The 14,823-nt window shown below is 43.9% G+C and overlaps 1 protein-coding gene across 1 annotated transcript; it reads left to right on the top strand.

The window, feature by feature from the left end:
• Positions 1–8,827: 8,827 nt before the first annotated feature.
• On the top strand, positions 8,828–14,358 carry DRG1 (developmentally regulated GTP binding protein 1). Its single transcript, XM_030959159.1, has 9 exons — positions 8,828–8,955; positions 9,128–9,251; positions 10,021–10,196; positions 10,572–10,641; positions 11,265–11,434; positions 12,157–12,287; positions 12,538–12,705; positions 13,646–13,768; positions 14,243–14,358. The coding sequence occupies exons 1-9, from the start codon at positions 8,914–8,916 to the stop codon at positions 14,340–14,342; spliced, it is 1,104 nt and encodes a 367-aa protein (XP_030815019.1). The 5' UTR covers positions 8,828–8,913; the 3' UTR covers positions 14,343–14,358.
• The last annotated feature ends 465 nt before the right edge of the window (positions 14,359–14,823 follow it).

Below are 14,823 nucleotides of genomic sequence, written 5' to 3'. Positions count from 1 at the left end.
AGGGGCCGGCGGGGGGGGCTGCAGGCAACCTTCCCCCCTCCCCAGGCGCGAATCGTCCAATGCAAACCCTCCCGGAGCTGCAGAGGCGCAGAGCGGCCCCCACCTCCTCGGCTCGCCTGAGGAGAGCCGATCCCAGAGGGGCCAGGGGCTGCAGCGCAGACCGGCCTCCCCCCGGTCTTTCATTGCATTTCTCACCCCCACCCCCCGTACGCGATCAACTCTCAGCCTCGCTAGAAGAGCGCGGCGCCGGCATTGTGGGGGAGGGAAGGGGTACAGCGGGAATTCTTCCAGTGCCAAAATGCCCTCCCCCTGGGAGCGGCTGGGAGGAACGGTACCCGCGGGCCGGGGGCTGCGGGAGGCACGGGCACCTCAGAGCCTCGGGTGCGTCCATGTTGGGGAAGCTGCTGCCCGCGGAGCCCCTCCCGCGCACCCGGGGTTCCCACGGCGCCCGGAGCGCCCCACGCCCCAGCGCGGCGAGGCTCCCGCTCCCTCAAGTTACCCTTCCCCGGGCCCAGGTTAAACGCTCCGAAATGCACCGCCGAATTCACTGCGCGGGGCTGCCTGGACTGTCCTAGTGCTGAATCTTCCCTGTGTGCTCGAGGTCTCTCTAGGAAGAGCTTCTATTTCAACATCGTCGTTATTCATTTGCATCTGAAATCTGCTTTCTGTCTCAGAGAGGAATTTTTCATTTTTCTCTACTTTTGAAAAAACATTCACCCCCATCACACACACATTCCCCAAACAGAGTTCTTTGTTTTGTTAAAGACAACGCTTGGAAAAAAGTGTTCAAGGACACTTTTTTTTTGCATTTGTAACATCAAGCCTAATTAAGAATGCTTGGACCACCTATTCACGATCTAATATTGTCACTTAAACTATTCTGTGGAAAATAGTGAACTTGGCTCATGTGAGGGCATCACAAACTACAGAGCCTTCCAAAAGCTCAAACCCAGCACTTGAATTAAATAGTGGTGGAGCTGAAAAAGCATTCTGGGTACTGATGTGCAAATGAGTGCACCAAGCTTCCAACTTTCAAAATATTACATTAACACTTAAGGCCACACAGTGCCCTCAGCCTGTACACCAGATTTCTTCTGCTTTTGATAAGAACTGTTTGTCTCTACTGCAGTCAGAATATTACCAGGAACTTTTTATTACTGCACTATGTGTGCGAACACCCTGATATGAACATATACTTTGGGAAATTCGAGGTGGAGTGGTAGCAATGCTGACAAACCCAGCTTAAGTACACCCTAGTATGTAGAAAACACAGTGCTTGTATTCTCTTAAGTCTGTGTGCCACAGGCACACAAGTTGTACTTGCTACAGTGAGGAAAATGATTGTGTTTAACTCACTAGCCAGGCTGCAAGCACACACAGACATGAAGCAGTCAAAGAATCTGGAATGTGCTTATCTTTCCCAGTGGCTTTGGACAGTTGTGTGCCTTTCCCCCGGTGGTTTATTAATTTGCTTTCTTTTAGCCCCCAGCCTCCTGACATGGTTCCTGCTTCCTATTTCAGTTCTCTCCTCGCCTGTTCTTTGTCTCTCCTCTAGGCAGGGGGAGGGGGGTCCTGCCTCTCTCACAGCACTTTCCTCAGAACTTTCTCCAGTTGCCACGGAATGTTCTGGTTTCAGCTTCCAGCCCTCCTGTTTAAAAGGCACCATCCCACACACCCTGCCTGCTTCTCTGGGTAAAAGCTGAAAAAACCCCTAAGCATGGCTGTTTTCTTGGCAAATGACCCACTCCCACTTGCCACGAGGATGCCAGAGCAGCACACCGGGAGCTCACACTGGGAGTAGTTGCTGGATGCTCGCTCATTCAAGATGACTTCCAGCACCTTGCAGTCCCGGGTAATCACAAGGATTACACAGCCCTTTGCCTTGGCTCCTCAGCACTCTGCCATGGCAGAGCCTGCAGCTCTCCTCTCGGTACTTACAGGCTTTGTACACTGCCTCACTGCACCCTACAGCTCCACCAGCACACTTAAAGGACTGCTGCTTAGAACGTTGTTTTCTGGTCTCAAAGTTACCCTGTCTCAGAATATGAGACTATCAAAGTAGTCACTCAACTAGCATTTGTTAAAACATTGCCAGATTTCTTCTGAAAATGAACAGGTACTAAACACACTGAGCAAAAATTCTGCTGATCACTATGAACAGCTTGTAAGGTGAAGTTCCCTAAATTTAATGTGATGACTAAATGGCATTTCTCCATACATAACTGTGTAAGCACACAGGAATGATTACCTTTGAACTCAATTACCATCACAACTAGCAAGTTACTTTTTGAAGACAAAGTTCAGATAATGTGAAATAATGTTTTAAATTTCAATTTTGAAATTTATGTTTTCTATATCCAATATGTCCTCTCATTTTTACATGATTCATAAACTATTTTCTTTGACATCTTCTGCGCTGGAATGTGCTGAACTTCTTTTGAATCCATCCCTCTTTTAAATAAAGGCATTTTCTTCAGCTACTTTATTCAGCTTCTCACTATTTCCTGTCTCACTTCTGCTCAAGGGAATTCCTGAGGTGTCCCTAAATGTTTTGCAGCTGCCTGGTGCCTGCTGAAGGACTCTGATTGGTATTTCAATAGTATTAATAATCTCCTTTTCTCCAAACATGTGTGTACCATTTGGGACTCCACATTGCACATTGCTCGCTTCACTGCAGATCAATTGCTACTGGCCTTACTCAGAAGTGCAGACCTTAAATTGGTGTGCAAATATAGGACGTAACAAAAGACTGTTACAGTTGAATCTGTTCAAACATATTTGGGTATATGTTAATTAGAGTTGAGTCATAGCTATTTGTTCAACACTTTCAACTTGTGAATCTGTGTAGGTCTTGAGGCTACTGAAATTTTTCAGAATAGTCCCATTATTATACTCTTTAAGAAGGTTAGTCACTGTTTCACAGGGATTATAATATTAGCAGAGACATTTGTGCATAGCACTTGTGCCAGCTAATCAGTCATACGAACCATTTCCTTTCTATAATGTTCCACAGAAATACACAGCACTGAGCAGTTTGTGACACACTTGCAATTTCAGTGAGTAGCTGTCAGTTTTTCTCAGCTTTCACCAATATTTTAATTAACTGCTACTGATATAACAAGCAATTAATTCAGCATTCATTACTTATTCAGTTGATTATTACTTAAATTTAGTTTTTAAAGCTTGCTCAGTTTATTATTAGGAATCATCCCATGTGAATGCCAACCCTAGCAGCAAGGATTCTCAGACTTGGAGACAGCAGTTTCCTCTGTAACCCAGACGTGGGTTTACTGATTTGTCAGCTTTCTCCTCTAGAAGCAGATAAAAACTCTTTAAAAATACCCAGCACCCTCACAAAACTGACAGCAATAGGATGGTATGTGATGCTGTGGAAAGTACACAGGAAGACTTACTTAAAAAAGAGAAAACAGCACTGTTTGGTTTTCCTCTTTTTGATCGCACTCCTCACTGCACCCATGTGCTGTGTACTCCGTGTGTTGCATGGCAGTCCAGGACAAAGTGTGGGGAGCTGAGGTTAAACTATACAACTTTTAATTGTTATACTAATTTTACAGTCTTGGAAGCCAACCTTTGATACTTAATCTCCCTTTTGTTCCCCTCATTTCTTCAGTCTGCTCAGTTTAACTTATTCTAGACTGCCTGGAACCAAAGCAACCTAACCCATTCAAAACAAGATTGCCACATTAGGGATCTGTGCAACCTGGAAATACAACCTAGGATTCCATCTGGTTGACTCCCAGTGAATTAGGCATTCATGCCTACCTAAGCAAACCTGACAGACAACTTTTTCTCCTAAAACATACATTACAATACAATCCTAAATATGCACTGCAAGCACAAAGGTTTGGTATTTACAGATTAACAGCTAAACTACTGTGCTTTTCCCCAGGAAAACTCCTACCTAGGTAACAAGTAAACTGGCATGAAAAAAAGTTAATCCTAGAAGACAACTAAGAACAGCTACATCTTTACATTTTACAACATTCAAAAGGGACACAATTTTCTGTCTGTTGGCTCAAGAGTTAATTAAGATGTGAATTGCATCAACTCTCAGAGTCACTTCACCTCAGGCAATCAGTACGATGCTTCCATTGAAGATTCAGCATTATGGATTTAAAAAATCTTACCTTTTGATAAAGTGTTTTCAAAATATCTTTCCTCCAAACAGGCATGGAGCTGGCCCTTAGTCAACTCATTGTAGCTCATTAGAGTTTTGTCTCCCCTTCAGCACGAGCAGTTCTTCCCTGAAATACAATGATAGGGTTAATTAGCAGCCAGTTCTCAAATTAAAGTACAATTCATAGGGTAAGTTTGCAAAACTGTAAAAATTAAATAAAACCAAACACCAAAACGGAACAAAAACCCACAGAAAAACCACCTTAAAATGAACTAATTCTCCATATGCCTTAAGTTGCAGTTACCCTTTTTTAATGAGGCAACTCTGGCAGGTTGGTTACAGTCCCATAGCCATAATCCTTAAAATCAGAAGTACTCAGATCACCGTTACCATTTGATACAGATTATTTTCCCCTGGGCAGGTGGTCATTTCTGAGAGGATATGAAACTTCAAGATCCTTGCCTCGTCTGAAATCATGATTTCATTTCCTCCTTGTCACCTTCTCCCTACTTTCTGAAATCCTGCAGAAATCCCACCACTAATCTAGAAATGCAGTGTGTAGCAAGCCCACAATCAGCATCAGCTGATTGCCAGTGTAGTCTGCAGGCATGAGGTGAATTACCAAAACCACAAGGGCTGTACTACCAGAGGAGCTCTTAAGCTAAAATGACCTCAGTGCACTGTGAATAAACTTGATATCCACAAGTATTTGAGTTATTTATTAGAATATAAAAGAGGAGAAAATAACCTCAAACCTGACTAGGTGAGCATGCACTGCTTATTTTTAACAAGGTATTTTATGTGATTTTAATGAAGCATTACACGAGTTATCACAATTAATTTCATAGTCACAGTATTTACCATGTATTGTACAATGATAAATTTTACATGGTTATCCAAAACACTTGCAAGCCTCTTCTCAATTTACTTTGTTTGCATCTCTCTATCTCATGTAAGTAAAACTCTTACTCAAGCTAAAATACTGGTTGTTTTAGAAAGAATTTCAGAATTTGACCCATAATGAAGTAGCTTATTTGAATTTGATAGTTTGACCTAAAACCTAAATGCATTAGCTCCTAAGCCCTCCTGTGGAAGTGAGCTACAGTTACCATACTCGCAGGGCAATGCTATGGAAACATGACAGTTTCAATCATTCTGCAGCAACTGCACATTCCTCTTGTGCAAAAATAAAACTGAGGCACAAGTAAAGGAAAAGACTTGCTCAGGATCAGTGTAAGCAGGACTGAAATTTGTGGATGATTTTTTGAAATCCATTTTTCTACAGCCCTCTCTTGCTCAGATCTTGCTGATGAGCTGTGTGCCATTTCAGTCACATTCCTGTCACTGGTGAAACAAACACTCCTGGTTTTTCCCAATCCTTGATTCCAGACTGTGTCATGTTCCTGAAGTGTTTGATGAGACAGCCTTCATGTCAGATGCAGTCCTTGTCCACTTGAATACCTTTTAGAGTATTGCTTTCCTTATCTTATTAGGAATATTGTACGAGAACTACTGAGGGGATATACTCCCAGTTTATCACTTAGTCATTCATACAACTGTGAGATAATTTGTGAGTTTTACTCCAGATCTGAACCTTCATTCTGTGTCATCTGACATTGCAGTCAATGGGTCCCAGGAGAGACTGACTGTTGTGCAAGTTCCAGCCTTTGGAAGTATTCCCTCTGCTGCACTTCATCTAGATTTCCTAAATGGAATGATTGCAATTTAAAAAACACACATACACGTTTTTATAAAAAAGATGGCAATTCACATACTCCATCTTCCATCAGTGCCCACTATAAAGCTCAATTAACCTTTTGAGCAGATCTCAGTCTCTTGCATCTCCCTTCATTTGCGCTCTGGTTCTACTGGGGGCTTTTATCTCTTCTGACATGATATCCAATTTTCTATTAATATTTTCCTTGATTTTTCCTTCTCTGACTTTATTTTTCTTTTTCTTTGATAAGGTTTCACCATTTTCTAGTTTTGACTGCAGTCCTCAGGGGACATAATTTATCCATTCCCAGTCACCCACCCTTCAGTTATTTTTGCAGCTGTTGCACCTTATTTCCTATGGTCAGAACCACCCTGTTCTCTAAGCACCATATCACATAAAACACCTTTATATTAAAAAATTCACAGCAGTACTCACAATAAATAATAGTAACATTGCTCTGTTCACAACCTGGAAACAATCTCTGTTGAACAAGCCTTTCTGAAGCTTAAAAGATGGTGCTGTTATAAACTAATATAAACTACTTTAAATATCCTAACCAATTAAAAAGTGTTAATTTGGCTACCAAAAATCAGACTAATTATCTTTATTAATTAAATTATTTATCCCTTCAGGTAATTAAGGACAATACTCAACACTGAAAGAAGTTTTTAGGTGCTTAAATTCCTTATACCCTTTGCTTGAGTAACTTTCTGTGAAACAAAAAGAATTTAAGAGCTTACTGAGCAGCTGTATGTTAAGAACACTATGGAAACATAAACCAGGAACACAAAAACCAGCCAGTAACTAAATTTTCACACCATGTCTTTTATTGACATCTTTGTTCATTCAGCCCCAACTTTGAAAAATAATTTTAAGTTAGACTCAGTTTATGAGAATGGGTTTGTAAGAACAACTAGCAATAAGTTCTGAAATGAACCATGACCTACTGCACAAAAGAGGGGCACTCTTAATTCCTAATTGAGCATTCAGAATCTGTATTTCTCTCAGTGTTTTTCCTTTTACTAAAAAGAGCCACAAATGTGGACTGATTGTATGGCTGAATTCAGTTGAAGCATAGAGAAGTTCAACTCCATCTGAAGTAAATAGGAAAAAATTTGTACCAGGGTCAAATCTCTGTCCCATGTTGGAAAAGGATATTGTCCACAAGGAATAATTAGAAAACCATGAACAAATATACAGAGGGTAGGTGCATTTATATTTACCCCAGCTTAGCTGAACTAACATTACCAGAAATAGCAATTCCATTTTGTTTGAGATTCTATTTTAGCAAGCTCTGTATAAGCTTATATTAACAACAGTCCCTACTAGAAAGAGTTTATGACAATAAAGGCTTTCTTGATGAAAATGAGACAGAAAGGGTAATGCAGAGGCAGAGACCACAAATAGCAGTGTGGTTCCCATTGCACTAGCACTTTTTTTTTCCCCTTTTCACTGTAAGTTAAAGAAGATTTAATGATTCCATAAAAATTCTATCACTGTTGTAAGGTTAGTTCAATTTTGTCAGTTGTACCATACTCAGAATTCTATCTGAAGATGTGGCAGGTGTGTCTGTAAGTGTTCACACTATGGGCCCAGGAGAGTGAATTTTTGGCTTTTTTTTTCCTAAAGTTAAGTTTTACATTTAGATACACCCTACAGAACCAGACTTTGCAATAAGTTGAGATAGAAGACCCTTCCTGGAAAGGATATTGAACATGGACAAAAAGGTTTCTATAAATATTCGAATTTAGACAAAAGATGACACAGAAACAAACTTGGAAACCGAAGTCCTGAACAACTATTAAATTGTATTTCCGTGTCATAAAAATACTTTTAATTTGAAATCCAGTTGTTTGGCTTCTTGTGAAACAGCCTAATGCTGGAAATACTTGGCATTTTAAAATTTGAAGGGGCCTTTAAAAAAAATCCTTTCTCTATTTAATTAGCCTGCATTCAGAGCAGAGTTACAGATGTCCCTGGGGCAAAGTGGTACGGTCAGGGCTCAGCTGAAAGGAGCCGTGAGAAAGCTCCGGCATGAAGTGCCGGTGTGACAAAGCAGCAGCTCGGGGAGGCTCCGCCGCGGGCAGTGCGGCAGCGCCGCCCGGGCCGGCAGCGCTGCGGAACGCGGAGTGCCACAAATACACACCTGGCTCTGAGCGGGGCGGGCTGCGGGAGGGACTGCGGAGAGGCTGCTCCGGTTTAACCCCAGGGAAGGGCACACGGCACCTCCCCTCGCGGGCAGCGAGACCCCCGCTCCTCTCACACCTGCGGGGCCGCTGCCTCAGCGCACAGCTACGATCGCACCGTCCTCTCTCACAGCTTCTCTCGCCGCCACAGCCCGGCTGCCCCTCACGGCCAAGCGCCTCAGCCGCGCCAGCACCGTCCCCGGGCCCCCGTCAGGGCTCTCGCACACTCGGCTCGTGCCGGCTCCCACAGCCCCGCAGCCTCCTCAGCCTCGCACACATCACTCGACATGGGACACAGGCACACGGATCTCACACACAGAGATCACACGTACACGGATCTCACACATACACGGATCTCACAGACACAGACCACAGAGATACACGAATCTCTCTCACACACAGGGATCTCACAGGGATCCCTCACACACACGGATCCCTCACACACAGATCCATCACACCATATGAATATCACAGGCACACGGGTCTCATACACACACGGGTCCCTCACACACACACGGATCCCACACACACACACACGGATCCCTCACACACTCGGATCTCACACACACACGGATCCTTCACACACACATGGATGTCACAGGCACATGGACCCCTCACACACACGGATCTCACACTCGCCCCTCACAGCGTTGCCCGCTCTTTCTGTGAGGCGGCGCGCGCTCTGCACACGGCCCAGGGGGCGCTGCGCCGCCTCCCCTGAGGGCAGCGCGCGAAGCCGGCGGCGCGCGCCGCGCGCCCTTTCTCGGCCGCCGTCTCTCGCGAGAGGTCGCCGGGCGCGTGCGCGGCCCCGAGCGGTGCGCGAGGAGCGGCGGCGCTGAGGGGCGGCCGGGCGGGCCGGGCCCGACGCCACCATGAGCGGCACCCTGGCCAAGATCGCGGAGATTGAGGCGGAGGTACCGCACCGCACCCTCCGCCCCCCGCGGGACGGGCCGGGCGCGGGGCTCGGGCCGGGGAGGGGGACGGCCGTGGGCAGCGCCGTGGAGGGGCCCTGTCCCCGGGCGTCGCGCAGGGGCCGAGGGCGGCAGGGCCCTCCCGGTGTGAGCCCTCGGTCCTGTGCCCTTGCAGATGGCCCGGACGCAGAAGAACAAGGCCACCGCCCACCACCTGGGGCTGCTGAAGGCCCGTCTGGCCAAGCTGCGCCGGGAGCTCATCACCCCCAAGGGAGGCGGCGGCGGCGGCCCCGGGGAAGGTGCGTTGTCTGTGCAGGAGCCGTCCGAGTGCGGCAGGTGTGACGGAAATCGATCTCATGGGGGGCTCTTGTCCCACAAGTCGTGTCGGGTTATCTGCTAAACAGTCATAGAAACACAGAAGGGTTTGGGTTGGAAGGGACCTGAAAGAACATCTCGTTCTACTCCCGTTATGGCGGGGACACCTTCCACTAGGTCAGGTTGCTCCTATTTAACCTGGCCTTGCACGCTTGCAGGGATGGGGCAGCCACAGCTTCTCTGGGCAACCTGTTCGGTCCTTGCTTTCTCTTGTCCTGCCCGGTACAGGACCTCTCACCATGATTTCTGTCCCTTCCTAGGGCTATGGGCTAGAGCACCTCCTGAAGTGTAGATGAAAGTGTTTTTGTATTTTGACTCATACAGTCTTTGCAGAAATCTTAAGGTTTTTACACGAAGAAGCACCTTTGCAGCAGCTACCTGTTTTTATATATAAAGGTGTGAATTTCCTAAGGTGTAGTGCTTAAAGGGAATGCTCCACTTACACTGAAGTCGAACACAGTCCACTGTGAAGCTTTGCAGCCAAGATTTTATTAGACAGGTACATATCATGGAGTGTCAGACAAGGCAATAAAGATTGTGAACAACCTGTTTCCCACCCTCATCCTTCTTCTAGGAAAGCTTACTTGGCTTTTGCTCAGGCAATATTAAAAATAATAGTGTGTCTGCTGTCCAGAATATTAGAAGATAGAAAATGTCAATCATTAGACAAATATTTCTACTCCTTATTTTCAGGTTTTGATGTTGCAAAGACAGGTGATGCCCGCATCGGGTTTGTGGGTTTTCCATCAGTGGGGAAATCCACTCTTCTAAGTAATCTTGCTGGTGTGTACTCTGAAGTGGCAGCCTATGAATTCACTACACTGACAACTGTGCCTGGAGTCATTAGGTACAAAGGAGCAAAGATCCAGGTGAGATCTTGTGTCTGTGAGGGTAGGATGGGCTATACAGATACTGTGCTGTTAGGGTTGAGTGGTCTGGCCTGACATCAGCAGGTTAAAAGTGCTTGAGAATACCTTGGAAATGTTTCCATGAGTATGGATTTCCCCCTGCTTTTTACTTTGCTCTGGGAAGAAGTTCCTGTGGTAGTTCTAATTATTCCCTAGGAGATAATCTGTTCCACTGGATCAGTATGGCACATGGGATAATGCAAGATAAAACAGTCAGATCAGTCATACTCTGTTCAGATTTGCAGTAGAGTCAGCTGGTTTAGAAGGGTAAAAGTAGGATTGATTTAATGAAGAATACTTTTCTCATGTGATACTTTCCTTCCCGTGAACAAACAGCTGCTTGATCTGCCAGGAATTATTGAAGGGGCCAAAGATGGTAAAGGCAGAGGTCGGCAGGTCATTGCAGGTGAGTATGTGAGACAGCAGCCAGTCACTGGTTCATTTAGCACAGGGCAGGAGAATGGAGGGTTCACTCACTGGTCTGATGTCTTTAAAAAGCTGGATTGTTTCTGGACTTGAGCTATCTCTGAGAAGCAGTAGCTGCTTTCACATTGTTGTTTTGAGTTCTGGCTTTGTGCCCTTGCTGGCTTTGTGCTCTGCATTGACACTTCAGTGAAAGCACATTGCCAGGTTTGCAGGCAGATGTGATCCCATCCTAAACAAGGCTGCTGGTTTTATTTCTCACCCACTAATAAAATAGTTATTATTTTTATTTAATATTTATTATAATATTTAATATTTATTATAAATAAAAATTGCCCTCAGTCTGGTGTCTGAATGGAGACAGGAAGATTTTTTCCAGCCTCTGTCATTCTTACAGCATGTACAGATCTGTCTGTCAGTGATGCTTGGCCAGCACAATAAACTTCAGTCCTACACTGGTATTTAAAAATAACCAATATACTTTAAAAATAACCAGGCCTCAGGGGTTTTGTAGTGCTATCAGCCCATGAGCCATGCTGTGGTTGTTTTGTCTCAGGTTGTGTGAGGATGGTTTTTGAGAGGTGACTTTATTTTTCTGGTTCTCAGTTGCTCGAACCTGTAATCTCATTCTGATTGTTCTGGACGTGCTGAAGCCCCTTGGCCACAAGAAAATCATTGAGAATGAACTGGAGGGATTTGGAATTCGTCTGAATAGTAAGCCCCCCAATATTGGCTTTAAAAAAAAGGATAAAGGAGGCATTAACCTTACAGCCACAGTAAGTTGGAACTTTTCTTTAACCAAAATTAAAAAACAAATTGCTTGAAGAAAGAGGCATTTGTAGTTGGTGGTATGTCTGGGACCATGCTGAGCTGTGTGTGACTTCTTTAGGAGCTGAACTGCTGTACTGTGCTGCAGTCAGTTGCTTTCCTTAGAGGAAAGTATCCTTTATCCACACCTCTCCTGGAGCCTGACCACTTCCTGTGTTGCTTTCCACACATAACAACTTTGAGATCCAAAGGAAGCGTGCAAAAACTGCCTCTTAGTGGCTACAATGTTCTTCCTGAGAGGATTGCTCAGAGTTTCAGGCCTTGCAACCCATTTACCTGAATCTTTAAAAGCATAGAAATAGCCAGAGCTAGCAAAAGTCAACTCTGCACTCTGATACCTAAAGTGTAGTTGTCTGGGCTCTGAACTGGAAGATACTTGGGTTTGTGTTGCAGCTGGTCCCAAACTGAAAGGAAGCCCTGCTTTTGAAATGTCTGATTGCAGCTCTCAGTAGGGCACTGATCTAAATGAAGCTGCTAGGATTTAGGTCTGGTTTTCCCTCTCCTCGGACCAGCTCTGGTAAAATCAGAGTCATGTCCAATAAGTTAAAATGCAGCTATTCTTTCTAGTAATGCACATGCAGTGGTTGCTAGGTGACAGCAGTGTTAACTGTAGTACTGGATTTGGCTGTTAGCTCTGCCATTCCTTAACTCTGTGTCTGTGTCTGCTCAGTGTCCTCAGAGTGAGCTGGATGCTGAGACAGTGAAGAGCATCCTGGCAGAGTACAAAATCCACAACGCTGATGTCACCCTGCGCAGCGACGCCACTGCCGATGACCTGATTGACGTTGTGGAAGGGAACAGGTACTGCTGGCTCCCTGCCTGTGCCACTCCTGCAGTCTGTGTTACAGACAAAAGAATTGTCTTTTGGCTCCCAGGCTGTGCCACTCCTGCAGTCTGTGTTACAGACAAAAGAAAGAATTGTCTTTTGGCTTTGCTTCCCACACAAGCTGAGCCACCAATGTGGCATCAACACAAATAAGCTTTTTAAAAACATTTTTTCTTTGCAGTGTGCTGCTGTCAGGTTGCTCTAACAATTTCTTTCTCTTTGCAGGGTTTACATCCCATGCATTTATGTCCTAAATAAAATTGACCAAATTTCCATTGAAGAACTAGATATCATTTACAAAGTACCCCACTGTGTACCCATATCTGCTCATCATCGCTGGAACTTTGATGATCTGCTGGAGAAAATCTGGGACTACTTGAAACTAGTCCGAATGTGAGTCAAAATTGCTGCTTTCTGTGGAGTTAAGTGCATGGCTGACACTGAAAAAGGTCTCAGGAATGAGGAATATTTTACAATGCTTTTCTACCAACTGGTGTTTGCATTGTAACCCAGAAATGGTGCTCGTCCTAGCTGTTGTGTGATAGCCACAAGTGCTGATTTGAATTTGTAAGGGAATTAAAGGACAACCTTGTGAAACCAACACCAAAGCACATCTTAAAAGAATTCTTGAAAACATAGAACCCTAGTAAAACTTTGTAATAACACTGTGATTCCAGATGTAATCATCTTTTCAGTCTGTCATGGATGCAGCTCTCTTGACAGAACTTAGTTCTTCATCTAGAATTTCAAATGTTTTTACTACTAGTTATTCCAGGTTTACCTCATAATTCTTAGGCATTTTTGGATAAACTTATGAATGAATTTACTAATACTCATAATACAGTAATTGTTGTCTTTTAAATTTATATCTATATTCTTGTAATAATATAGAATGTATTGTGAAAAGGCATTTCACAATCCCTTGTGTCTGTGGTCCAAGTATCTGTGCTATAGACTTCATCAGGTGCCTTTTCTAATATATGTTGAGGTTTTCACAGAAAGAAAAAATGGCAAGTTGGAACCATAATACTAAAGGTGTTCTTTTCCAGCAACTCTTGCCATTTGGTTTTTTTTAAAGCACCTTTAGAAAGCTCACAAGTGAGAAACCTTTGCAGTTACAAGAGAGAACCCTCTCCTCTGCAGCCACTGGCTGCCCAGCTGCATTTTCAGCTTAGCTCCACCAAAGGTTTTGCAGTGTGTCCATTGTCACCTCTGGAGTAGTGGGACTTGGCCCACATGCTTGGGGGTGACAGTGCAAATCACTGATAAAATTTCATGATGGGTTTCAAAAAGAAAGTTTTGGTATTGCCTGATGGTTCCATCCGTGTTACAGCTACACAAAACCTAAAGGGCAGCTCCCAGACTACACTTCTCCTGTGGTACTACCTTACTGCAAGACTACAGTGGAGGATTTTTGCATGAAGATCCACAAAAATCTCATAAAAGACTTTAAATAGTAAGTATTATTGTAAAAGAATATATAGAATAGAAAATAACTTGCCTTCAGATATATTATTTCATCTTCTTCTAAACTAGAAGGGAATACCAGGACTTTTTTTTAGTGTTAAATTGAATAAATCTGCCTATGATAATCAAACTCGGTACTTCAGTTGCTGTATTTGATGTTCTCATGCTCTTTGCTACATGAATGTCCTCTGTGGAGACAAATTTATGTTGCTATTTAAAAGTAGCACTAAAGACAGCATTGCAAGCCATTGTCCCATGCACTTGGGTACTCAGGAGAAATTCAGGCTTTGTTTTGATCTGTTTCTAGCCCCAGTTCACACCAACCACTCAGCCAGGTACTTGTAGGAGAACAGAAATAGCTCTGAAGCATTGCTTTCTGTGTTAGCTGTGTGACAGAAATAGCTGCTGTTCTGCTTGCATATCATACTTCTAAGCCTTTTAAATTTGATTTTTCTTCTTTCAGTGCACTGGTCTGGGGTTCATCTGTCAAACACAACCCTCAAAAAGTTGGTAAAGACCATACTCTCGAAGATGAGGATGTTATTCAGATTGTGAAGAAATAAAGTTGTTCTTACATGGTTTGTTGCTGTGCCTGAAATTTGTCATTAATTGCAAGTGACAACCCCTCCCTGCTCCCTCCCAGTTTTTATTTAGAAGTGGCCTTTTCTTATAGCACCTTGCTGCATGGTAAAAGTGATGTTTCTGGCCAGCTTACACTGCAGGGGCTCGTTCCAGCAGAACCTGCAGATGAGAAACTCTGGTTAAATGACTTTCACAAGGACAAAATCTTAGAAGAAGCTTTGATTGCTGGGATAAGGTTCTGCTGCATGTACATGTCCTTCCAAATTAGAAAAAAGTTCACACATCAGGAAGAATTTTGTTCCAAGAACAAAACATGAAAAGCAGAGGCTAGAGAATCATATCTTATGAAACAATGCTAGAGGACAGAGTTCCAGCTGCCTTTATCTGAAAGTGTTCCTCTTGGAATACTTCAAGGCTATTAATAGTGCTGCAGTTGTGGAAAAGCTGGTCAGTTCTGCTCAG

Source organism: Camarhynchus parvulus, chromosome 15 (genome assembly GCF_901933205.1).
Source record: "Camarhynchus parvulus chromosome 15, STF_HiC, whole genome shotgun sequence".
Classification (NCBI taxonomy): Eukaryota; Metazoa; Chordata; class Aves; order Passeriformes; family Thraupidae; genus Camarhynchus; species Camarhynchus parvulus.
Note: the sequence above shows the minus strand (reverse complement) of the source record. Positions and strands in the feature narration are given on the sequence as shown.